The sequence below is a fragment of the Phoenix dactylifera genome, chromosome 3, assembly GCF_051530095.1.
Source record: "Phoenix dactylifera cultivar Ajwa chromosome 3, Ajwa_hap1_PhDact_Kaust_v1.1, whole genome shotgun sequence".
Classification (NCBI taxonomy): Eukaryota; Viridiplantae; Streptophyta; class Magnoliopsida; order Arecales; family Arecaceae; genus Phoenix; species Phoenix dactylifera.
In genome coordinates, this window is record NC_143192.1 from 36,332,142 (window position 1) to 36,360,058 (window position 27,917).

The 27,917-nt window shown below is 37.4% G+C and overlaps 1 protein-coding gene across 2 annotated transcripts; it reads right to left on the reverse strand.

The window, feature by feature from the left end:
• Positions 1-3,438: 3,438 nt before the first annotated feature.
• Positions 3,439-27,917, reverse strand: LOC103715477 (poly [ADP-ribose] polymerase 1-like). Of its 2 annotated transcripts, XM_039123609.3 has the most exons (20): positions 27,533-27,917; positions 24,299-24,348; positions 23,950-24,130; positions 21,013-21,199; positions 20,585-20,909; positions 19,737-19,932; positions 19,500-19,658; positions 19,130-19,190; positions 18,943-19,006; positions 18,577-18,834; positions 12,888-13,125; positions 12,680-12,792; positions 12,522-12,598; positions 12,201-12,364; positions 5,456-5,647; positions 5,249-5,357; positions 4,860-4,942; positions 4,496-4,633; positions 3,952-4,134; positions 3,439-3,770 (listed from the first exon to the last, which is right to left on the reverse strand). In XM_039123609.3, exons 1-20 carry the CDS (start codon positions 27,674-27,676, stop codon positions 3,723-3,725), a joined length of 2,970 nt encoding a protein of 989 aa, XP_038979537.3. In that variant the 5' UTR covers positions 27,677-27,917; the 3' UTR covers positions 3,439-3,722. The 2 variants fall into 2 exon arrangements, with proteins under 2 accessions (XP_038979537.3, XP_088574284.2); XM_088718158.2 differs by lacking the exons at positions 3,439-3,770; positions 3,952-4,134 and adding an exon at positions 4,162-4,185.

Sequence of the window (27,917 nt, forward strand, 5' to 3'; positions counted from 1 at the left end):
GTGGATGAGATGGGTGGCTTCTTGGGTATATTTGGAGGGGAGATGGTTGAAGGCTTTGAGGAGGAGTGGGGGCTGGGGTGGTGATCTTAAAGAGTAGGCAAAATATATATATATATATATGGTGTGATGACTGATCGAGTGGTTGGGTTTTGATAAACTATATAAATCCTTTGTCCGCCGACCGCCGCACTTTGTGACCGCCGACGTGCGTGCTGCTTTGGGTTCGCAAGGATCGGATTGCAGGCACCTGCCGGTGAACCCTTCGAGTGTGGGCCAAATGATGGTTTTGTCCCTTTCTTCTCTTGGTGTTTTTTTTTTTTTTTAATTAGGGTAGGTTGGAGAGCATGGTGTTGAGTTGGGCAATGGTGAGGGTTCGGTTCATCCATCTTTGAGTATACATCAAACTCGCGACAGATTATTACAGCTCAAGATCAAAAAAAAAAAAAAAACAGATAGATACCACAAAGGGGGCCATACAACTCCTGAATTTGAGGAAATGAGATGAACTTAGGCAATATTAAACTATCAACAATTTCTTTATTTCTGATCTCCGACGAGGAACTTAAGAACATGTAGTTGCGGACTAGTATAGGTTTTAGCAGCTTGTAAGTGAGGCCAATGCCGGTGTTGTTTTCCTAAGAGAAAAGATACTGGCTCTTTACTTCTGGTTGGCATCCTATATGACAAACTCCTTAATTCGGCTATTAGTTTGAGCATATAACAAGTGAATATGAATTTTACACTGGTCTAGTTAACTCTTTAACCAAGCTATAGAAGATGTTGGAGATGAGATGATGTAAAAATTGTAGCTTTTATTGGCTTACCTAAGAAATAAAACTGAAAGCACTATCTCATAAGTCAATAATTTTGTTTCATGGCAGAGCTTATAAGAGAGATCTTATCAACCAATGAAGTGTATAGGAAACAAGATATACATCCTGACTTGGCTGTAAAATAGCTGCAGGTGTACAAGGAATAAGGGCTAGATGTTACTAACCATTGCTAGATATGAATGCAGTAAAAAGGAAAAATGGTAGCATGACAAAATCTTTTGACAGACCATGCATGTAAAATTTGCACATATTCTTTTGTACTGTAATTTGTATGTGATATCCTCTAATTGTGAAGAATGATCTACAATTACATCTTCATTTGTAGCAAGGGAATGTTGCTGCCCTTTCTGTCAGTTAGCATAGTTGCCATTAGTTTTGCACTCTGAATAGCATGGCGACTCTGAGTCCATTGGAAATGATCAAGGTGATTAAATGATGGTGATCATGCAATCATTCACAATATGAAAGAAATTCAAATTTCAACAAAATTAATTTGGAGCCAACTCTATCTCCATCTACTGCACAAAATATACTAAAAAAATTTATCCCCTGTAGCCAAACAATCAACACTCACCTGGTGTCGTGATACGCATGTAATTATATGGTGTTTGCAAGTTGCAGCAAAGCATTTGACCTACTTTATCTATGCAACAAAATTTGGATATATATGGTAGGTTCTGTCCTATTGTAGACTAAACTACTTAAAATATTGATTTTATCTCATATATATCTGCCTTTTTATCAACATCATTCACAAAAGTCCACCTTTTTTTATACATAAAAAAAAAAAGTAGTTCACCTTACATCGTACATATCCTCCAACGGTAGTGATTCTCACCAGGTGCGATCATGTTATACCATCTTATACAGGCACACTTATGAGTAAAGCAGCATAGAATTACTTTGTGCTAGAACATAGGTCACTGTTGCTAGGTCCTGGGGAGTAGAAATTTCTTGTGGAAATTGATCTGCAATACCATTCGTCCTTGGTCACTCAACTGTTTGCGTATGACAAACCGTTTTGCAAGATGGGGGCAATTTTCCTTTTTGTAGGTTAAAAGACACTGCAAGTATCGGAGAGACCAAAGGCGAGGATGATTCAATAATTTTAGCCTAGCAATGATTTTGATGGAGTTAAGGATGCCTCCAATATCTAAAACCAGAAAGAGGTAAGAGTGCCAGTAGATCGATCATACCTTCTTGAGCTTCAAAGAATTTTACTACCGAGACACCGCCTCTTTGGAGGAGGAGCTAACCAGCCAGAGCTATGAATCTAAACTTAGAACTATAGGCTAAGGATAAACTAAGATAAAGTAAGGTAAATAAAGATAAAGAATGATAACCGATAAGTTCTTGATTGACTAAAGATCTCTCTCAAGGATTACATTCCAATATTTATATGCCCTCTTTTGAATGGTCAGAGGCAATCTTTTGTTTCTCTTAATGACACATCCACACCCGATATTCCCTTCCTTCCAACAATTCTAGTATTTAGGATCAATTGTCTTTATTCTCATGTGCTGGTAATTGTCCATGTTCTGTACCATGCCAGGATCTCTTCATCAAGTCAATGAGCAAATCTCAGTAGATCATCATACTTGATTGACCTCAAGCTTGAGACGGCAAATTCTTACTTGTTTAATCCTTTAATAGCTTTTTTTTTAATGAGATGGATAGCGCATATCAATATTGCATGAACATATTCAAAATGATTGGAAAGCAAAATATCAAGAAGCTAAAATAAAACACAAGCAAGATTCTCCCATACAGTGCCACCTGAATAACCAACCACTTGACCAGCCATACAAACTGCCAGGATACTATTCTTGGCCATCCTTCAAGAGGAGTCACCTTTTAAAAGAATACAGCTCACACGTAGAATACACTTCACATATATGACTCTCTCTCATGCCCCTCTCATTTATGCTCTTGAGACATAAGTATCCTGGCAGCCACCCATAGACATAAAACTGAAGTTTGATCCTCTGATAATGAATCTTGCACCCTCTTTTGCCTCCATTCACAACTCTATCATCAAAATTGATCTTAAAAAACCTAGAAGACGGAGGCTCCCAAATGATGAAAATCATCCAAGGAGATGCAGAATTCTCAGGAGTCTCCAACAATGGACAGGTAGATAGCCTCCACCACCTACATAAATGCTCTCACAAATGTAAATCTAGGCGGCTGCATTCTACCCCAAAAAATGCCAGCCATTTCTTGCAAGCCATATATGAATATGATTTAGGTGGCATGAATCCCCTGCAACTTGCTAAAATCTATGCTCCTACCCCCCTCCAGGTAAAGTATCTAAAGGGGGCGAAGACAATGTAACAGATGGGGAAACATCTGGGGAAACATCGAATAGCCTCCAAACGTGCATCACCCCTGAGCACTGAAATAGGACATGACCCACAAACCCATCCATACTGAGTATGGACAATGTAGGATTCTTTGGAATGAGGCAACTAATGTGATTCAACAAGGTCTCTCCTCAGCCATTGCGGATGTTTCAATTGGACTGAAGGAGCCAATGACAAAAAGGGTGCCTCGAGTAGAAAGAAAAGCAATCCGCAAGACAAAAACTATCCGCAAGACAACTAACTTTGAAGAAAAGTTATCCCTTCTTCTTTTCTGGTACAAAGAAGACAAGCTAGCCCATTAGATTGATAGAACATAAACTTTGAATTACACATTTACAGGAATAGTCTGCATTTACTGAAAAAAGAACTTTGGGGAATCCAAAAATAGTTAGTTATAGCAAAAACCTTGATGCTTGTAACTGCCTAAGAAGCACCAACTCAAAAAGCGCATTCACCTCTTCTACCCTGCTGATCACTGGAATCCTCCAAGCATCCTCAAAAATATCATCTGCAAAACAACAACCTTTCACCTCTTGTGATGAAACCTCACTTTCAACAAGAACTGCAACTTGACCTGTCCACACACACACAAATGCACAAACTGAAATAAGATGTACAGAGATGAGGGAAAACAATTCAATTTATCAGCAAGACAACCTGAATTTAGAACGTGGCTTCCTAAATGAATGTTTCTCTAGGATGTCAGGGCTAAAGGGTGTATGCACAGACGAGAGAGAAGAGCATTCACCACCAACCTGAGCTGTATCATAAACAATGTACTCATTGTACATTAGCTCTGATGCTCGAATAGATGATGGAACGGGCTTTCCACAAGGCACGACCACTTGGTCCCGCCACTTTACAAATTCTGACTCCAGAGGAACAGTCTTGCCAAGTCCTTTGGTTGAGTGCTTTCCTTTTGGGGCCTTCTCCATATACTTTGGTACAAAAAAATGTGCTCCATATAATCAGACTAACGCTTACAAATGCTGCAGTGAAGATTTTAAGTTTTTTTTCTAACAATTTTAAGCAGCAAATGACGGCATCTTGGAACACAAAGTTGAATGGCCAACTACTGGTATGAACGAACGCTTCCAAATAGTGAAAACTATGATTGATACTAAAAACATGAACAACAGCTACCAAATTATGCAAATAAGAGGCCTATTACTGATACAACAATCATGAAAAAAGTTGTTAACTGAATTAGGTTGACACTATTCTCATTGTCTACGAATCATAGATGACATACAAGTAATGAATGAATTCAAGCTACCTCAGCAAGGGTCAGACACTCACCGTGGCTTTCTTGAGCTCATAAATCTCTCCCAAAGCAACCTCACTGAGAAGCATCAGACCTACGGGATTCTTTTTGTCCACATAGCAATATTGTGCACTCTTACTAGCAAGATCAGCAAAGTAAACCCCTTTGCCAAACTATAAACCATAACATGAGAAACACAAAAGTAAATTCCTTTGCAATAAACTGTCCGCATACCCAAATCATATACAAACATGATGAATAGAACAAAATTTATGCACTCATGCATGCATGCACCAGTATTTGCACAAGCATGCATGCGCCCCGCTCACAGACATAAAATGCATGCATGCTTGTGCAAGCGCACAGAAAGAGAGACAGAGATAAGAGATAGAGAGAGACCATGTAACCCGTTGCTGGAGCTTCTGGAGGTGCTATTCGCAGTCCTTGGTTGAGGATACCCACAAAATTTGTCAACCGTGAACCTGCCATCAAATAAATATTTAAGCTTGTTGTCTAGCACATAAATGCCCTTGGATAATTCTCGTTGAAACCAACAAAACTAGAATAACTTTCCCCAATCCTTGACATTTGGCTGCCCCAAATCACATTGTCTTCAAAATGCCATGCATAACATATCAAAATTGGAGAAAAAAAAGTAGTATAGGTGCTATTCTACACCTTTTCCACAAAATCAAACTATAATACAAGAACTTGCCTAATAAAAATACCCACCTTCACCATTTACAAGACTTAGAGCATAAATTTGAAGTTTAACCATCATAACATACCATGCCACAGAAGCATCTTATTCTGGAGTTTATCTGTGTATGGTGTATATTTATCATATTCTCCTTCCCTCTCAAGTGCAAATACTTCTTCTAGTTCAAGTGACCACTCCTAGGAATCAGATGAAAATACAAATTACACAAGCGAAAGGTATAAAGATGGCAAAGCAACAATTTTTCAAAACTATAAGAAGGCAACATGCATCACACCTTGTGTGTGGGAGCATGAGTATTAAGGAGATATTTTTCAACCAACTTGTAATTTTCACTATCATGAGGCAATGGAGTAATATCACACCGGAGCTTCTTGTACTTCACATCAAGAGATTCATCATTTCCACTGTCAAAACCAACTAGTCTAGAAGCAATTTCTATGTCTTGAAGAGCTTCAAGCATCTTCACCTGAAATTGGACAAGCATAAAGCTTCACTTTATATGATAACAAGAATCTACTTAGTTTACTTAGTGATGCATTACATAGAAATAAAGAAACTACTTAATTTCATATGAAGGACAACTATTTCAGAAACATTGATGAACTGGACAACACTGATGAGCAACTCTCATCATTATCATCTCAACAACCTCATTATAGGATCCCCATTTCAGTTGATGGTTAACATAATTAACAAAATAAGTTGAGAACAGTGACCAGTAGAAAAAGAATTGCATGTGTCAATATTAATCACGACATACAATATAAATCAAGTTTAAAGACCATATTTTACACAAGAAGATGCACGCAAAACCAGGATATACCAGTATTGCCAGGCACCCGTGTAACCAAAGGTTCATCATCTTTATATGTGAACTGTTCATGGTTTTCTATGATGGCAATTATCCAGTCAATTGAAAGAGACATGCTATGTTTGAGATTTAAAGCCCCCTAAATAGCTTAGATCATCAGCCAGCATCATCTTTTCACTCAATTAATTGTGTAATTTCTATTGATATAGCTTAACAGAAGTCTGCCCCTAAAAACAAATAGAAATTTCCTGAGGTAGCCATATTATAAAATATGGATTTTGACACAGTGCCATCACATTCTTTCTATGGGAGAGGGCATATTAATTTGTGTAGGTATGGACTTCAATAAACTCGAGTCTATTGTTCACTATATCCAATCAAGATATCTCATGAGTGTTAAGAAGAAGACTGATACACACATCACGAATTATTATATGTAATGTCATTGGAGGATTAATTTCATGCCGTACAATTAAAAGGGCATATCCCGTTTTACATTATCAAAGAAAATCGGCATTGATGTACATCAAAGATGAGCTACAGAAAGATGGTTGTATAATTCTATATTGCCCAGTTTACTGACAAGAGGGCCAATTTGAACTTGAAGAAAATAAGACATGAGAAGTTCAAAGAATTTATTAAACATGTGTTTTCCTCAACTAATATCCTAAGACTAAACTAACAAGTTTAACCAATTTGGGTTTCATTAGTCAAAAACCCAATATATTGTGTATGGAACTCAGACTTCACAAATTTCAAGCATTCAACTCTCAAGGTTAAAATAAAGATTCAGTCTCATTGGAGTTTCATTAATGGAAGCTTGTTATAGACTGTCATGAATAGAGACTCATTATAAAAAGTTTGCCATATTAGAAACTCAGATGTCAAACATTTTATATGTCTTTGTTTTGAGGGGGAAAAAATAAATATAGGGACAAGGCCACCACCAAACATTTCATATGCCGACATTCCAACTGAAAATAGAGTTTCAGCCTGAGTTTCACCAGTTTCAACCTGAGTTTCACAAATGGAAAGTCAAAACTCATTATATTCAGTTTCAGCTAATCTGAAAAACATATATAAAGTTTTATGGGTTGACTCTGATTTTCAAGATTTTATGTGCTGATACTCTGACTGATTGGCATGTGGGGCTTCATAAACTTGAAATTCTTAATATAAAGATTTTTATGATATTATTTTTTTTTTTTAATAAAAAGGGGAGTTTTGTAAGGGTTGAAGCTTCAAATTGAAAGTTTCAGACGTCAAAACCTTAATTAGAGTTACATGTGCAAAAACTTTGGAACTTAAATAGCACTTTAGTTTCATATTTTGGAACTCAAGATAGAGGGGTCTCACAAGGGCTGAAACTTCTAATCTGAAATTCACATAATGAAAGCTCAGTTGCCAGAAGCGGGAGCAGGTTGGGGGCGTAGATGTGGGAGCAGGTTTTGCTAAGCAGATATCTCAGAACACCTTTAGTAAGAAAGAGGTTAGAAAGTAGGTGCAGATTCGAGATTTCAAGAAGATTCTGAAGTGGGTGCATTACACTAGATAGAAGATTCTGGCTACAAAGATTGCAACTCAGATTTTGGGAACTTCATGTTAAATATTGAAATTATAACTATGTTTAGGTATAAGAATTATTTTTAATAGTAGACTTCTGTTTAGTTGAGTCTCATAAACTGAAGCTCACCAAGTAGAGATTCACTAACTCTAAAATTCAAGACTTACAAGATCTATGAGTTGAACTCTTTGAACGAGTAATTCATTGCAGATAATTCGCTATAGATTAAACAAATCTTCAGAAAGCAAAGTTCCGTGAACTGAAACTCTTCTTCCTTGTGAGTTTTCTACATAATGAAAACAATCCAATGCAAGAAATTTTGGTTTCCAAATGAGAAAAAAATTTTAATACATGAATTTTATTTTATGAAGATTGAAATAAACATTCTAAATTTGAGCTCTTTCAAATCAGAATTTTAAAATGTGGAATTCTTCAATTTTGGAGTTCTATTTGACCAAAACAATGTAAATAACAACTTTCTTGATCGAATTTCTGTTTCGTGAGATTTTCACGACATGAAACTTCAAAGTTCCATTCCAATTAGGTCCATTGTTTATAGGATTTCCAGCATTGAAGTGTTTTGAAAAATCAAATTTTTTAGAGTTTCAGGATGTGAAAATTCCTCACTTTTAGGAATCCAGGAAACTAACCCTCATTTTTTCGCCCTTCACAGAAGGATCATTCACAATTTGATTGGTCAGATAACTGGGGATAAAGACTATGATCATTCCAATCAATTTCATTCAGGAAACATCATTTGCTGCCCTGACAATGTACCAAGGCCATGTTGAAGAGGTTAAGTTGTTGAATCAATTTTAAATATGCATCTGTCTTCCAACTGTAATTTGTCATGATTTCAAGTGATTTTGAATGACCATAAAATGAAGTCAAAGCACCATTCACCACCATTAAATTTCTGGGAATTTAACATATCTATAATACTTCAGGAAAAATCCATATTAATCTGCAATGTAGTTTATAGTGTATACCAACCATATACACGCTTCATTTGTCCTTCAGTTTTAGATTATATTCCAGACAGAATTCGGTGCTTACAGAATGTAAATCAGAATGGGATCACAGGAAACAGTTCCCTTGATAGGATCAAAACCAGGGCTAGCAGCCCTCTTTGCTGAAATCAAAGATTTTCTCTTTATAGGAGTCAATGTTTTTTTCTGCATCAGAAGTTTTACACACACTGAAGTACTAATTTAGATGCAAAGCAGAAGATCTTTCCATGATTTCAGCAAGATCAATGATCTCATCCAACATAAAGTCGAAAGATCTTTTGTTCCATAATCTCCATTTAGCGGTGGGGTTTTGGAATAATGGCAAGGCTAGAGGCCTTATCTGCTGCTATTAAGATTTAACCTCATTTATGTAGGAACCAAAAGCTCTTTCAATACCAAACACCCACTAACGGTGGGACTTTGAATTTCAAGGCATGGTAGTAACCTACCTCCATAATATTGAGATAAGTGATCTCTTTTATATAAAGCCAAAGGCTCTTTAACATCAAAATGCCTACTGTAGGGATTTTGAAGTGAAGGCAATGGCAAATGTTTTTCAATACACAGATCTATGATCTCACAAATATTGAGCCAAAGAGTCCTTGTCAGCAAAATCTCCGCTAAGATGGAGTTTTTGATTTAAAGGCAGGGCCTTAGGCCATTCCTCGCATTGTTGAGACCAGTAACCTCATCCAGTATGGAGTCACAAAGACTCTTACATGAAGGCCTTTACCATCAGTATGAGTCCTTATCTGAAGGCAGGGCCAGTGACATCATATCAGTGAAATCAATCCAGGACACTTTCCACTAGCAGTGAAATTCCCATTTGACAGGAAGACCTTCCATTGCATGAAATAAGACCAACTGTTTTAGATAAACAGAGACCAAGGCTCCTAGAATTCTCTGCTAGAGAATAGGTTCATATTAAAAGCAGCGCCAAAGACCCTCCTTGACAGATTGAGACTGGTGCTTCTATCTAAATAAAGCTTAAGGCTCCTTTGAGAAGAAATTCTCAATGGATTCCATTCATTAATATAGACCATACTCCTTTGAGAAGGAATTCTCAATGGATTCCATTCATTGATATAGACCATCAATTCTAACATCTATTCTTGAAGAATTATGAGGGGGAGAGAATTCTAAGGTTTCCTTGAATCCGTTCTTTGAACATATTATGATGTGCATATTTTTACAAGCAGTGCTTAGTAGCATTTTGGGAATTGCTTGGTACCCATATGGTTCTTTATGAACCTTTTTGACCAAAAATAGGGTGGGAGGCCTGCTGGATATTTTGGGAAGGTAGAAACAACCTTCCTCGCCTGATTTGGAGAGGGGTAGTTGCCCCTATTATCTGTGGGCCGTCAAATATCACCTAACTGACATGTATGACAATTTATACCCTGATGGGAGTTATTGTGAAAATAAGCTATCAACTTCTGAGGTCAGACCAGCAGAGTTTATCATAATTCATAGTCATCAGGTCTAGTACAATTGAGCACACCATTGTTCGATCCAAAAAGCAAAGTAAGAGTTGAACATTCATAATGGTGAAGCCAGGTTGAGTCTGGCCAATCCAATTGATGATGACAACCATAGGACCATTAGATGAGTTGGAGCTCAACAACCAACCCATACCTTATCCAAACTATCCACTTGGTTGGGGCCTGCTGGCCATCCAGATCAGTGTTAGTCCCATCAATTGAAAAAGGCATACACATATCTGGCTCATCCATTGATGGAGATGGCCAATTTAATGACTGTATTAGGGGATTGTATATCAATCTAAAAGGCAAGTCAATTGGTCTGAACTCTACCATTAGGTATTCACCCATTAGAGGTCCGGCAAAATATGGCTCATCGATTCAAGTATAGTATGTTGTACCGTACCGTACCGGACGATACCGGACATACCATACCGTACCGGTTTGGTACCGATACTAGTATGGGTGGCATATCGACCCTCGGTATGCCACAATATCGTACTGTTCCGTACTGACACTATGCTAGTGTGGCAACGGTACGGAGTCCGGTACCGGTACGGTGAACCTTGGATTCAAGCAAATGCATTGTCCATCAGTTAAAGAAAGCAGACCACATAGCATGTAAATTTGATCAAGAGAACCTGTTGGCTAATAAAATGGAAAGTTTGCCCATCAAAATTAAGAGGATAGGCTTCATGTACCATTTTTTGCTTAGACAACTTTAAAGCATTTAAATGGCAAAGATCAGTTTTATTACTTTTTTCCCCCAGTTTAGAATCCCATATACACAGGCCATGCAAAGTATCTAGTATCCAAATTTCCAAATAAGTGTTGGAAGCTTGCTTTTGCTTCCGGTTTCAGCCAGGCCAAATGGTTTTAGTTTGAGTAGTTTCAGCTCCAGTTTCAACATTCTTGATGAAAATAACTATACAATCAAGTCAATATTGGAAAAAGAATTTAAAAAAAATCAACAAAAATAATTATCAATTTGAAGTAATAAAGCAATGTTTGAGTTCATTTAATGTATCAAATTTGGTTGTACTTGCTAAACAAGCAAAAGATCAATTTCTTACGAATTCACTTTCTTTTAGGGCTGGAATATATTATTTAACTCTTTAATGACAACTTAACACATGAAAATATAAATGTTATTGATATATAGACTGATAGCCATCCTTATGTTTACAAAAAAAAAAAAAATCTTCTTCTCCAATTTTAGTTAATACAAAATATCATAACACTTCCACATCTTCTTAAAATTTGTCAAAACCAAACATGATATTGAGAAAATTCTTTCAAAAAATTGAAAAAACAAAACATGTGCCAATCAGTGTCATGAGACCAGCAATTTAAATGTGCACAAATCCATAATATGTATATCACCCTATGCAGGTCCATATGATCCTTGCTAGTGTGTGAGGAGTATGAATCAGCATGGACTGATGCAAACTGCCACACTCTGATTTATTATATAAGCTCTAACGTGTTGCTTGAGCATGTAGCTTGTACCAAAGGGTATTGTCTTGCATGGTGCTATGCGACTACCATGAGTACATCATGCAACACTTTATCAAAGGTTAGCACCAGCCAAATTCCCAAAACCGACTCCAATTTTGGATTGTTCTAGTTACACAGGAAGAACATAGCTTTGGAAGCTTCAGTAGAGTTTCCTACTTCAAATACAAAGCCTTTGTAAGTATTTATTAATTTCTGTTCTTCAGAATGACATGAAATATAATGATAAGCTTCCTTTCTTCTAATCGTGGTGCATTCTGCAAATAAAACATACTTACATGTACATGTTGTATATATGAAAGAGCACTATTTTGCCATTAAAGCTCATCCTTTAGATTAAGAAAATTTGACCCAACATATTTATGTTAAGAGCTTTTTAACAAAGACACTATGCTAAACAAAGATGAGATGGATAGCAGAGAACAGCACACAGAACCAGTGATAAAGAGAGAAATTCAGGAGAAACAGCAATTGCACCATGTGAACTGCTGTCATGCCACAAAGTCATAGCTAGATATATGACAGAATAGAAAGTTGATTTCAATTGGCTGAGGTACATGATCTAAAAATTGCACGTGTTAAAAGAATGAAAACAAAAGAAAAAAAATCAATGCATATGGCAGCACATAAGTACTTGCCTTTGCCTTAAAATCATCTTCATCTCTTATCACATGAGGATGGATTGAAGGAATAAGGGTAAAAAAGCGATTGCTGGCATCAACAATCAAGCTCTCTTTAACAACTGGATCATGTCTAGCATTATTATTTAATAAATTTTGTATCTCTGTTAATGCTTCAAAACCTGCAAGACAATAACAAAAACTTTTATAATAAATAGCTAAATACACAGTGAAGCATTTACCAATCTGCATTATAACATCATGCTGGAATGGATATGAGATTGCCACAACAATGTAGTATCGCATCTTGGACAAGAACACATAGGATTCAATTTATACCCTTCTGGATATTCATTTTACTTAGCTTTCCGAGTGGCATTTCGGACATGTTAATCTCAAATTCCAACATAGCAGCCCTGAAAAGGCATATGTAACCCTTTAGGCATCTTTCAACAAAGGGAAAAAATCCAAAATGCGAAGGAGCAGTAAGTGATAACCTGTAAGTTTCAACATCAAAAAGCATCATCATCAATTCTATTAATTGAGGAGCAAGAAGGCTCTTTGTATTGGCAGAATCTTTCTTCTTTGGTACTTGCTTGACACCATAATCCTACAAAACCACAAATTCATAGACGACTCTTAAAAATCAGAAATCTATGAAAGCTTGTGTGCAAATTGAAACAATTGTGTGAAATCCACACATACAATATCTAGTGGAAAAAATCTGCCTGGTTGCTTCTCAAAGTTCTTCTTCTGTTCCCATGCTTCCCAAGGATTTCCTGTCTTCTCAAGAAATAAACGCTTGAATTCCTGAATTGCATCAGAACTTGACATCTCTTCCAATTTGGTCCCCCCAATTTTATCATTGCCAACACGGCCCCACTTCCGGAATACATAACAAGCTGATCCTTTATCCTCTTGGATGATCTGAAGGATATAATAACTTCAAGTATAGAAAAGATAGTCAGGTTCATCGAAAAGAATATAGAAGGGTTAGTATGACAGTTGTAAGAAAGCATTACTTGTATGGATTGATATGAACCAAAGACATATAGTCTCACACCAAAATTTATGAATTAATTCATCTAGATGAGCATTCTGCCACAACCAAACTTAAAACAGATGTGAACATCTTGGAAGACTTGGATCATATGACAACACCACTGCGATAAGCGCATTCATGCAAATTACTATGAATAAAGATACAACTCTATACGAGTGTTGGAAGATAGTAGATTCAAAGCCAAATCAATACTCATAAAAAGCTTGGATAGTTTGGGGCATGGTCTGTTGTGCCAGTATCAGGCCCCAAACTGGTTACCCGGCGACACAGGACGGTACAGGCCCTCGCCGTGCGGGCCTGTACCGACACAGTAGAGGAGGCGGGGGAGAGGGTGAACGGGAGAGAGGAAAAGAGAGAGAGAGGAGGAGAGAAGGAGGGAGACCGGCAACCCAGGCAGGAGGCGGAGGAAGGCTTCACTGGGCCCGGCCCTTTTTTTTTATTTCGCAATTTTTAAGTGAATTCGGCAAATTGCTTGCCGGCTGCGGAGCCCGAAAGAGCTTCCTCTCCCGCTCGCTCTCTCTTTTCCTACCTTTCCTTCTCCTTCTCCCTCTCCCGTTGCCGAAACCGTTCCCAGTCCGCCGCTGGGACGGCTCGGTACGACCGGAACCGTCCGGTTTGGGACAGTTCTGCTAACCTTGGTTTGGGGTTCTTAACAAGCACGATACAAAATATTCTTCTTTAGCACTCGCTCGTTCTCTTCTTTGTGATGAAAATATAACCGGAAGGCACAAAGATTATGCATCTCTGACTGGATATGGCCTATTTGACAAGTTTAGGGAATAGGCAATCAATTATTTCCATAGGTATCTTAGAAATTAGTAGCCCATAATAGAATCTTCTAGATTCACCTTGTAAATTGAAAATGGCTCAAGGGAAAGATAGTTAAGGGTGACTAATGTGCCAAAGTGCTGGGGAAAACCTCAACTCCAACAGAAACAATAAATCCACAAAATACAGGAGTGCAGCCAAAAACCAAATTAAGCCAAAAAAAAAAGGTAGTCCAATATTAGGGGTGGCAATTGGGTTAGGTCGGATCAGATATCGATCAGATCAGATATAGAATAACACAAAAATCTATCAACTGAACCCAACCTATTTATTAAACGAGTCAAAAATCCAGACCCAAACCTGACCATTTTATTAAACAAGTAACCCAACCCGACCTAGAACAAATTGGAACAAGTTAAACAGGTTAAATAGCCTAAGCATTGTCACCCCCATCCAATGTGAATGAAGTGACATACACAGTTTTAAACAAAACTGAAAAAATGGGAATGGTTGACTAGGTGCACCAAGAACAACCAATAGTACAATTTTCAAAATTCCAACTTTTAGAACTTGGTTATCATCCAAATAGCACATATATATTTTAAAGAAAGCATGCAATACTAGAGACATCTTCCAAGTATGAACAAGAAGGATCTGATACTACAACAATGAGATTTGAATTGTGCTGAAAATAATGAAGATGGAATTCATACCCAAGAACACCAAAAATGGAAAAAGAAATCAAATCAAGCACTTAAATGGAAGCACCAAAATCAAGAGAAAAAGAATTATGATATTTTTCTTCTGCTATGAAATGGATGGTAAAATTGTTTAATCCAATAATATTCAGGTGCAACCAGTTCAATCAGTCAAATATGCATGGTAGGTGAGGGTGGAACTGTTTATCCAAACCAACCCAGACCTAACCACCCATTTAACCCAAACAACTAGGTACACAGTTTGGTTACGTGTCAAGTAAACCTGATTTGTTAGTGGGTCAAGTTGGGTTTGATCAAAAGGTTCTAATTCAATAAGTCAAAACCCTTTGACATATTCTATACAATACTTTGATACAAGATTTGCTATATCGATCAATACCGTACCGAAAGTACCGTACTGTAATGGTACAAATCGTATGGAGAGTACCGAACCGATACGCAATCTCATACCGTACTGATACTCTGTACACCTCGCCATCTCGTACCGTCCCACATACCGACATTGTAATCGGATGGTACTGGAACGGAGTCCGATACTGAAACCATGAACCTTGCTCTAATATGTATATGTGTGTGTGTGTTATATTTTAGTGGAAACCTAAAACAAAACTATAATCCCACTTATATTTCCTGTCTTAACTTCCCAACCAACATCAACCAGTACTATCCTACTGCCTGGTCATTCTCTCCTCGTCTTGGTTCCATCTCCTCTCCATTATCTTCTCCCTTATCCCATCTCCTCCCCCACCTCCACCGCCCTTTCAATTCCCCAGTCCACATCCTCTTTTCTCAAGGATGGATGATAGCTCTGGTGGATACTGATGCTGCCCCCCCCCCCCCACCTCTTCTCTCAAAGGCGAACTTTAATGGATCTAGCGGATGTTGATACTAGGGCAGGGACCAGTAAAAAGGCAAGGGATAATGTTGTCAAGGCACTGCTGACCATCGAGATCTAGCAAGCGGAGTTCTTTGATAGTAAGAGTGTGAGGGCTGAGCTTATGCTTTGGGTTCCATCATCAAATTAAAGGCCTTTCCTCTTCTTTTTCCCTTCCATGTGTCATCTAACGTGCAATTTAGAATCTCAAAAATGCCCAAAATGAATAGCCTAAAGCCCTAAACCTTTGATTGCCTATATAGTATAAAATTTTAAAAAAAACAAAGTTAGACTTACCCTTAAATTGGTCAGCAAATGAGGTATAGGATGTTTAGATAGATCCATGTCATGTTAGACATTCCTAACTTGCTGGCAAATTAGGTCGGGTTCAGATTGCATCAGACCCGTACAGACTTGATATGGGGCATTGACTTGACCCAAACCCAACCCAGCAAAACCAATTGCCAACCCCACTAACGGCAAGCCAATTGGAGAAATAAATAACCCATTCTGGGAAAGCACTCGCAAATGGCAATTTTGTACAAGTATAATATGATCAAAATGAGATTGAGTAGGAATCTTAGCAGTTAAACTTAATAGTTAATTTTCTTAAAGATGATGATGTACCAAAAAAATAGAACCTGTGCATTATTCACTAGCAAGGTGCACGACTAAAAAAAAATAGCAACCAAGAAATGATTTCACACAACAAATCACATAGGAGGCTTCACAAGTGGTGCCAATAATTAAATCATAAGGATTTTAATATTCCTAACAACATGATATCATTTTGTCTAGCGATTGTTAGGGTCTTCATTTCAATAGTACCCACTATTCAAGCTTGGCGGGTATACAATATTGTAAAGCAAATCCTATGCTTAGGGCATTGCATAAGCTTTAGTGCCGAACCTATTCAAATCGGGTGGTTCGGCTCGTACTGAACCGAACCGATGCCGACCTAGAATGGTTTAGCCAGTTGGATCAGTTTGGCCATTATAACCTCTCGCTTGCCCCCCCCCCCCCCATCCCAACCTTTATTGAACACTCTCAAAGACGAAATCTTAGCTCCACCACTCTTTCTCTTTCCACACCGGCCACCGCAGAGAAGGTAGGTCCTCTCTCTCAACCGCATCTAGATGGTGGTCAAAGCCTCAAAGGGCTCCAAGTGGAGATGCTCCCGCTCCCCCCTCCTCGGCATCCCCCCCTCTCTCCCGACCACATCACAGTTGGTGGTCGAAGCCTCAAAGAGCTCCAGGGGGAGGTTCTCCCTCTCCTCCCACTCTAGCAGCGCCCCTTTCTCTCCTCCCTCTCCCTCCCTCCCCCTCCTTCTCCCTCTCCTCGTGTCCCCTTCTCTCTCTCCCTATTTCAGTATTATGCCCCGAAATGGCACAATATGAACCCATACCGTACCAAACTGGTCGCCAACCAATACAACCTTTGGTACAGTTTGGCGAGCCTTGCTTTAGACTTTCATTCTAGTTGCAACACCTATTTCTGACATTCCCAATGCATGTTAGTTTACAAACACATATATCATGTACCTAGTAATTTTTAACAATGAAGTTCATTTATAGTGGAAAGAAGGGCACAAAATGGGAAGTTGTATCTAATAATAAACTGACTCTATCTTATACACCTTTTCAACACATTCTTGGTTCCTTTTTTCTCAAGCACATCTCTCCTCACTCCAACACATTAATAAGTTCCTAAATGCTCCGAAAGTAGGCTAGTGCTCATCCCCTTATAAGTTTTATAGTCTTCATTAGGACATTTATAACTTAAATGCTCCTCTCTAACTAGCTTATGAAATCTGGCAAAAGTAATTCAAGCAACAAGGTTTCTTGAGCACCAAGTATAGTTATGATATTTTCATCCATTCCACCACCTAGGATGTTGCCTTCATTGCTTATGCAGACAACATTATGACTATGGGAGGTATAACCCTCTTCAGAAAGCACTTCAAAAAATCTGAAATGATATAGCAACTCTCTTCATCATTTTCTTGCTCCTCTGGAGGCTATATGTTCAAAGGAATCTGCTTTTCATTGTAATATGGATAATTGATTTCATTTCCATTGCTTATTTAATGTTTGGAATTCTCACCATGCCTATATAGCTTCATTTGACACTTAAGGTAATAGTGACTAGCTATGCTTTTCACATGTTCATGCCAATGAATTGACAAGCAAGTATATCTACAGTCTACACAAGCTAAACTATTTTGTTATCCCACGAAACACTCTGCAGCATGATGCATTCTCTCGAATTTTCATGGAACTAGCACCATGTTAATATTTTTCCACATTCTCACTTTCACTAATAAGACACTAGTCTTCTCTTGATCGTCATCTTTTTCAGAGGGACTATCTTATCGCTTGGAAGCTTAAGAAGCATGCACATTTATCTAGTAATGCATAGCAATTCACCTTGGCCTATGCTCCTAAGATAATTTGGCACTGGGACATGCCAACTGGTAACAATAATTGTTGCCACATTTGACACCCTGCAATGTGACAACCAGAATACTGTTAGATAAGCAAAACTCCAGCCATCATAGGCATGCGACCATCATTTTCTCACTAGACTGCTTTGTGTAAACAATTTTAATCCACTTTGTTGGTCAACCTTCTCATGATGTCCTGCATGAATAACCATCTTTCCTTTCTCCACGAAAACTTTTTTGTTGCACACAAATATTGATAATTATGTTGTGGTATGTTCATCAGTATGAAGATCATATGATTACTATATTGTGTTATACATATTGTGCATATATCGAGCAATTGCTCCACTAGAGAATGGAAGCAACAAACAGTCATTCCATTATGAACAAACAAAATCAATGCTAGCTCATTAACATCAAGGCATGCTAATGATGCATATTCTCCTTTCCCTTAGAATTAGTAAATTTCATGTGACTTGCATGTTAACAATAGAAATCCAGGTGATCTCCTAATATGGAAATTTTACCTGTTAATGCCAGTTGAAAGGTCCGACATATTTAAGGTCGTATTATAGATGCTGTTTCCATCCTCAAGAATGTGGCCAGAGTCCTGCAAACCAGAGGCCTCATGTACAGCACTGCACCCCTTCACTTTTACAGTGACCATACCACTTCTAGAAGTTTCAGAGGCCGCCTCAACTTTATATAAATCGAAAGGAATCTTCTTCTGCTTTCTAATACACTCGTGCAAGTAATCCTCCCTCACAATGGGTATTTTCATTCTCCTGCCAAATTGGTCTATATACCTTAGGCAAAACTTCAAAGTTGTAGTATGGTTCACAGAACAAATGAAGAACCAACAAATATCAGATGCACCCAGAGGTGCAACTAACCTGGCTTTTCTGATTTCAGAATCATTGTCATCCATCTCTCCAATCAAAACCAAACAATTAGTATCTGTACGCAGCAAAAACATCCAGTGAGATGATATCAATTGTACAACATGATTTGCATGAATATGAACAACAAAAAGCAAGAAAGAGACTATACTGCAACCCAATTTGGAATGCGGAGATATACCCTTCTTAATCTTGGCATGAATTTTCCCCCCTGCCTCCTCAAATTTGTGCTTCCAATCCTCCTAGTTTAATCACTAAAAATGTAAGTAAACTTCCAATATGTAAATCTCCTTGCAACTCTAAATGGAAAAAATATAGTAGTACAACAAAAAAGAATTACAGAAATTCTAAACATAGAAAACATGGTAGAACCAGATATCGCAACCTTCGCATCATCTAGCTTTCTGTCATTACATGGCCAAGTCCAGAAGAGGCACGATCTTAAATAATAGAGAAGAAAGAAATAATATAAAACATTCTCACTTTTTCAAAGACAACCATCACATTGAGCACAAATGTGTAAAACAAGAAATTTTAGGGAGACAACCTACGATGGCTTTTCGAGGTGCTCGAGCTATAGCAACTTTCAAACTCTCCAATTTGTCATCATTTGATGGATGCGACTGCATACCAGTACTACAAGAAGATTTATTGGAAGATGGAGGAGGAAGAACTCGGTTAGGTTTGTTCGCCTTTTGAGACTCGAACCACTGCAGCATATCATGGATTGAATTAGCAACTGATAGAACCCTTTGCATAGGCTTTGATAAACATTACATTTCATGTACCTTTAGAAGATACTGATTACTTGTTTCTTCTGGGATTTTCCATTTTTCCTTTAGGCGTACAGGATCAGTTGTGGAGTAAGAACACCTACTCCATGCTGAAACATAGCCATGGCAACGATACTGGCCTCCAGAGTAATGCAGGGAACCAGAACAGATAGGGCACTTACCCAAAGCTCCAAAGAGCATCCCATCAGCACTAAACAAGAAAATGGAAATATTGCTGTTTGTCAGCACTCAGCAGTAAATACTCTTAAGGTAAGAATTTAAACAGAAAGTCCAGTTTCTAACAGTAATGCATCAGATCACAAAATTGCAGTCAGATAAACAAACAAGATGGCAACATACCAGAAACCAGAATATGATGTGTGCATTAATCAGCAGAAAACCTCATAGAGCTTTATGGTTAGGCCAAGCTTCGTAATGTAGAGTATATTATATATCAATTTGGAGGTAAATGCCACTATGGTAACTGATCTTTGAACTAACCAGCAACAATTCCTTCTCCATGGTGAATTCACAAGCATGTACCAGGACTACATTAAATGCCCAGTACTAGTCACGACAAGTAATATTATTAGAGAGATTACTATGATTCTCCTAACTCTTGAAGCTATCATGTGCCTTGGACATGCTAGTACTAGTCAACTAAACATGAATATTAAGATCACAACTCCAAATCACTTTCATTGCAGTACTCCGAGCTGCTCCATCTTTTGTGTCTAAATGAAATAAGATTAATCAGGTTTTTTAGTCACAGAAATAATAATCAATATCATGGTAATTATCATGTCCAATTAATGGCATCATGAAGATACTAAACACCATAACAAAATTTTTAAAAAAATTACCAATGATCTCGTAGATCATATTCTGATCCTGCTGAATCCTGTCCATTAGCTTCCAGCATCTCCCGTAGCTCTCCAGTTGTCACATGCTTCTTAAGCTTGTCTTTTATATCCCACAATGCTTTACTTTGCTCTTCCAGCTTTTTTTCGGACTCAATGGAGCTAGAATAAGTATTACCAGATTCAGCAGGATTTTGCTTACTCAATGCCCCACCTGCTGAATCATTTTCATCAGATTTGGGAACTTTAAAGTGTTGATCTTCACTCCCAACTTTTTTGCGCTTAGTGCCTTTTGAAGCTTGTTGTTCTTGTTCTATAGCATTTGAAACTAAAAGAGGAATAAAAAGTCAGAAAGACATGACGATGGTTACAATAAATGATACCATCCAAAATCTGAAAGAACCTCATCAAAATTGAATTCACATTAATACCTGTATTGTTGTTAGATTTATCCTTTTTAACAAGTGCAGTAACTGTCACCTTGTCTTCGGGTGAAAGGCTATCCCACCCAGAAATTTTCTCTATAATGGTGGATGGAGACATCTCTATAAAACAATTAACATGGTGCCAGGCAAGGCCCCTAGCACCTTGTCCCTCGGGCTTGGTGGAGCAACGAACCTAACATAAAAAGTAGCAAAGTCAGATCAAAGCATTCTAGGATCCATGAACTGCAGTAAAAAGTGAAATTAAAAGTGACTTGATAATTGAGGATGAGGCTTGAGGCTTATGGCTACCGATACGGTTATGGCACTAGGAGTGGCTTCAAATGTCTCAATTTATATCTGTTTAAAGAACAAAAGAGCAAGATACAGTAACATATGAAATAAATGAAGATAAGCATCTTAAAGATATATAATACTATTTGGAAACATCATAAATGATAGGTAGAGAGAACACCAAAAACTTATCCACTGGCTATTCTGTGTTGCCAGTCAAAAGACATTTAAAACTAAAATGAATCACCAAAAAATGTTAAACTTTTTTTAAAAAAAAATTGTGGCTCTGTAAATTTTTTTATTACAGAGAATCACTTACAAAAAATTGATGTGAAACCCAGTATTGAACTTTGAGGAGACATAATGCATGCAATTAATGACTGATCTCTTCCTTTTTTTATTGAAGACCTGAGCTTGTTTTATTCTACCTTCGTGTGGACAAGCTTTTTCCTATTTTTGGCGTAATATGATCTAGGGACAAAAGCATATTGATTCAAACCAAATTATTCAAGTTACAAATGATTGGAAAGGGGAAGAAAGGCACAAGTCAAATATGACTGAGTAAACCTATCTCTTACAATATCTTCTTGACCACTTACATTTTCTTTGCCTTTCCTTCTCGCATTGTATGACTGCATTAAATATGAATGTCCGTCTCCTATCTCTTAAGTTTTTTCCCCTTTGATTTACCTCCTGCTGGTTGACCCTCAAACTTGGGTTGATAACAGGTTAATATTGTCAACTTATTTTTTGCCAGAAGTTGGAGATCAACCTACCTCACAATGTGAAAGAACTGCTAATGACCAAATGATTGTAAATCGTACATCTCATACAAAAGTGAAATTAATTTAAGAATTTAAACTAATTAAAGGTGTCTTCAGCATCAGAATATATGCGGAGATTGTTATAGACAAAGGGCTTCAGGTAATGCAAGTGATAGATGTGAAGCATAAGATAGTCCTACCAAAAAGCTCAAGGCTGAACAGCAGAAAACCACATTCCTGATCAAGTATATTCTGATTTATAAGTTTTGAAGTAAGTGTTTTGGAACCATTGCTTGATTTTGGTTCTGCATTGATTTCGTCAAGTCAAAAGTCATCTCTAGACCTTCCTGAGAATTAAACTCATGTGCTCTTTAGGAAGAGATTATGCCACTCATATCCTAATGTTTAGATGGTTGGTAAAGATTAAGTCCCTAGCAGCATTGTTCCTATTTTAGGTGCCTCTTAATGGGTACAGGAATTATGCAAATTGCCAATGCCTATATATAAAAACCAGAAATATGGATGTTTTACCTCACGAAAAAGAGGAAGCTACAATACCAAACAGAATTTATGTAATGAGTACTATGATATGGATGAAGAATGAAACCTACAGAACCCTCAAATGATAATCTGTCTTTAATATATCAACTGCCACAATATATCTAAAATCGTCTCACTAGCTCATAGAAGCAAGTCTGAGAATAGTTTGCGCACAGGATATTAATATTAGCCTATTATATAGAAACATTTTTAGCAAGATGTTTGCATGCTCATCTAGACTGGTGATGAATAATAACATGTAATGAAGAGTTCAGCAATTTTATAAGCCATAACAGCATAAACTGATTAAACAAGAAGCAAGATGCATGAAAAACAACCAAATTTCGAAACAACATGTCAGCCAACTGCTCGAGCAATATATGTAGAGCTTGTATTCTAGTTGATGTTAGTATTATATTACACTAGTGGCTGGGTCAACGTCAAATATCCATATTGCTTCTAGCTCAACTCTGGAAAAGATATTCTGCAATCTGTGGTGCAATGTCAACTTGGAAGGTAAAGGCCAACATGAAGTTCAACAGAAACTGCTTATATATTCTTTTTTTTTTTTAAATGTGGCTCTTTATCATTTTTCAATTAGCAAGGCAAAAAATTTGAAATAAAGACTTAAAAACAGAAAGCTGTTTGTACTATTTCTCAGAAATTCGTATATTTTCTAGCGTGCATCAGAGTTCGAACAATCTCACCCTTATCCTCTAAAAGATTTAAAGTTTATTAACACACTGATGGGATGAACTGATGAGTGATCACCCTTTATCAATAAAATTACTACCATCAGAAATATTATTCAACTGCTCAGATCATTATTAACACCCCAACTATCTCTCATATATGCTTGTCTTCTTATCAATTCCAGCACTCCAGCCCAAATAATAATTTAAAAAGGGGTATGCAAATAAAAGCAAATATATGAGGATATCATCCCATGCTGGATATCAATATCAATAAGCAATATATGACTTTCACAACATTAAAGGCACCCAAATAAGATAATATCAGGAATGTTTGCATTTTTACCTATAAAAACAACTCCAGCACTGTAGGTTCATATTGTAGGAGCAATACTTTAAAAGCTCGGTTCACATTTTAAAGTTTTCGAGAAGAATTTTGTTAATTATTTTGCCAAACATCATTTTTTTCCCTGACGGCATCCCATAGCTACTAAAATTACGTTTCTTTGCAGAACACTACACAGCTACATGCAAAAACCTTCAAGAGTGACTGACAAATGGGGTTAATTTAGCCCTAGAAACAGTTGCTTCCCATAAGCAACATGCAATCTGTGACATCCTAAAGTAGAATGAAAAGCTCATATAAAATTACCAACCATTCCTTTCATAATTTTCTGGTTGCAACGCCTACAAGCAGCACGAGAAGTTTGAGAAACTTCAACGGCACACTCATCATTACTAACAGCAGTTGTACTCACGGATCCACCCTCTATGTACTTCCTTATCTTCTGTTGATCCTCCCAACGAAGCAAGTCTAGGCCTTCAATGTCATCAACACTGGTATCAATGTTAGACACCAGGGTCAATTCTCAGGTAATAAGTAGACTATAACAAGACTTCTGCAATTAATCTAACAAATGAAATGTAGTGAGGAAATCTCGAAAGCAATTCAACTACTGGACAAGATCTCAATATTATTACTATGACTGATTATTTCACACATACAATTTAATCTGGTTTCCTTTCTTGAAGATGCACCCAGCATGATTCCACATCTGAATCCCCGAAAAAAACAAGGAGAAAAAAGAAATATTAGATCTTCAGATGGTAGTAAAATAACAAGAAATTAGACACACATATCAATACACATATACAACAGAAGATAGTGTGACTTGAATTCAGAATTCTTAACCAACAATGGTAGCAGGGGAAGAAGTAAAAGGTGAAAAGGTGATGCAAAGTGGAGATACTTGCAGGTGCAGGTAGAGTTAAACGACATCTGGAGAAAACAGAACATAGAGAACAAAAATTAAGGCAACAGATTGTTTATAACTCTATGCTGGCTCACCTGTCATAAATGAAAATTGCATGAATGAAGAATTTCATAATTTGCAATGATAACATTAAAGAACCTTGCAAGAAATTTGATGACTATGTGCACCACTAAAATATGAAAAGATAGGGTAGAATAAGCTCAAATAACAATTACGAAATGGGAAATAAGCCACAGTATGGGAACAAGGAATGGGAACAAGAACTTCGTGTATCTAGACTTGAGAATAACATGCATGCATGGACACCCCATAAAAACTAAAAAAGAAAAGACAGCAGTTCTAAATAATTCTAAATAATTAGATAACAATCCAAACTGTTATATTCTACCATTTAAGTGCGTGTATTTTTTTAACGAAATATAAATGATTGTCAAAATGTGATAACAAAAACAGCATTAGAATATTTAATTTAGCAAATTACTTTGACATATGAGTTTATATTTATTTTAAAGATTAACAACTCACAAAATGAATATAAAAGATTAGTTCAATTATGCATATGACTTTAAAGGATCTATGGCATCAATTACAAATATCGAGACATTCACTCCCACAGCGCCACACGACAAATTGATAGCCAGAAACTAAGTTAAAGGTGCACCTAAAACTTTGGTACAGGCACCATATGCCTCAAATTACACTTCTTGCATGAGGGAAAGATAGGAGGGAAAGAATAACATCTATCCTTAAATATTAATTCAATTTACTACTTAATTGCTGGCAGCAGAACTTTTCTACTAATTCTTGCATGCCTTAACTACCATGCAAATTGAATGAGGTTTATTAAGAATTCCTTGCTGAGATGTCAAAGCATTTGTTCGTCAAAGGCTTCATCAACAAATTGAACATTACGAAATGACAAGCTAAATGGAATCAAGGTGAAATCCCTATTTGAAATATAAATATATAAATATATAATTTGATTGAATTAATATTTGGATTCAAGAAATTCTTGCACTTTGTATGGGCAATATTGGGTTCTCTTGCATCAATTTGGTATTAGATTCACATAGTCAACATGCCCAGGATTTTGCTAATACAAAAATGGCTTCAGATTAAATAAAGGAAATATATGAAGTGGTAATGCCAAGGTTGGATCATAGATCAACAACAATAGTTTCTCAGATTGTCAGACCTTTTCATCTACTTCACCTACCATGTAAGACCTACCAAATGAAGTGCTCCAGTGTATCATAATAATCAATGATTTGATAATGGAAAAGAAGGAAACATTACTTAAATTAGCCTAAAGTTTTACTTACTTTAGAAGAACAGGGCAGCAAAGCAAAAGTGGCAGAACATAAAACCGGGCCATTTATCACTAATTGGAAGGAGAAAGGATATTTCAATTTTGGTTGTAAATGATGTTAATCATTTCTAGGGTATGCTATATGCACATATATGTGAGATGATGGCAGCCTGGGCCCTCTGATAAAATATCAAGCAAGCTGCATTCAATCAACTTGGAGACCTTTGTGTGGAATTACCTTAACCAAACCCATCTCCCTAGGTTTCATAGGAGTGTACTAGCTTCATTCCTTGGACAGACTCTCCACGGTTGTGGCCTTGAACCCTATTTTACCAGCTCAGCTTCCATCCTTTTATTGTGCATACCAAATAAAGCCGTGGAAAGGGGAAGAAAACAAAGGGAAGAACTAACAACAAAAATGAGAGACTGGTCCCTAGAGTGCATATCTCCACAGAACTTCATGATATTCATTGATGTAGTTATTATTCCTAGATAAAAATCCACTTGAATAGTATTAAGAAAACAACCATGCTGGACTTTCTAATGCAATAGCTGATATATTTTTCAAGGTCAGTTGCTAGGACCCAGAAAAAGAAAAAATAATTGCAGTTTTCCATAACGAAGCCTCTTATTTTCCAAATGTTTTTTAAAAATATGAATGCTAAGAAGAATTTAGGCATATTATACAATTTGGTCAGAGTTTGGTTCCAAATTTCTAGCATGAAATCTGGATGAGTTTTATTATTTAAAAAAAAACTTGATTTTTTTGAATTGAAGTGGGACTCTTATAGTTGTCATAGGATTAACTGCTATAGTTTGCAAAAGCCAAGTAAGCCCTTTCAAAAGAACTGATGTTCTTATTTTTATTAAAAAAATCATGTCATGGTATTGTTACACAAGTGTGATCGTGGCAGTGGAGCTCGCAAAGTCAACTATATTTTAAAAGCTACGACAAAGTTCTGAAAGTTTATGAAATCACATGCATTTTTGATATTCCGTCACCAGACTTGCAATCCTCGAGTACTCGTTAAGTCCACAAAGATAACCCCTGGATACAACCATAGGAAGGGCCTGTTATCACACTAAGCAACCAAGACCTTCTGATATACTTCGCAAAGACTAATTGAACCCTAAACAACTACCAAGACATGAGATATTCCACTTGCAGCTCCAACTAAAGCCCTAATTATCAAAATAAGGAAAACGCCTAAACTAGTTCCAGAACCAATAGATTGACCACAGCAAACTAGATGTTTTTTTTTCAATCTGCAACAAAGATGACATCAAGGCGACCATACAAAAAAGATTTTGTCTGAAGAATTCCAACAAAACCCAAACAATTGATCAAAACCAGCATAAAAAGATCACAAATTTCAAGAACAGACAAAATGGCAAGAATCAAGAACCCAAGTCCCTCGTTCTGTAAAACAATGCCTGCAAGCACGGCGACCAAAGAAAAGACACAACTTTCAAAAAAGGAAAACAAATAAGCCAAGAAAAAATCCAAAATTTGCTCCAAAATCGTACAATGAAGAACTCGATGGCTAAGGATATGAATCATCTCATCAAGAAATAGCCTACATAGTAGAGAAAACCCTACGAAGAACCCCAATGTAGGAAGATAAGAAAAGACGATTTTTTTTGGGGGGGTCTTACGGGCATGAAGCCGTCGAACTGGGTGGCGGTAACCATCTTGCCGAGACGGAGCTGGTCCTTGCCGATGGAGTTCTTACAGGACTTGCACGAAGACCTCCCCGACTTGGCGTACTCCGCCTTCCATGGCTTCGGCGGGGTCGCCATTGCCGATGAATTTGAGGACCGACCGAGGTCTAGGAGTATCTCCGCGAGCGAGCAAGCGAACGAGAGAGCGAAGCGGCGAGGCTTTCCGAAGGGAGAAATGTAGCTAGATTCATGCTAAAGCCGGACAGTATACGGTGCTTTTTTGCCGGAGATACGGGCTGGCCGGCACCACTCATCGGATATGTGCCAAAGCCATGTTGGTACTGCCGGAGATCAGATGGGCCATTGAAAATGGTCGATC

Coding starts and splice junctions, on each gene's coding strand:
- LOC103715477 (XM_039123609.3), bottom strand. CDS start 27,676: ATGGCGACCCCGCCGAAGCCATGGAAGGCGGAGTACGCCAAGTCGGGG. Junction 24,131..24,298: donor AAAGGAAACCAGATTAAATT/GTATGTGTGAAA, acceptor CATTGATACCAG/TGTTGATGACATTGAAGGCC. Junction 5,648..12,200: donor AAGATGATTTTAAGGCAAAG/GCAAGTACTTAT, acceptor GTCCAATTTCAG/GTGAAGATGCTTGAAGCTCT.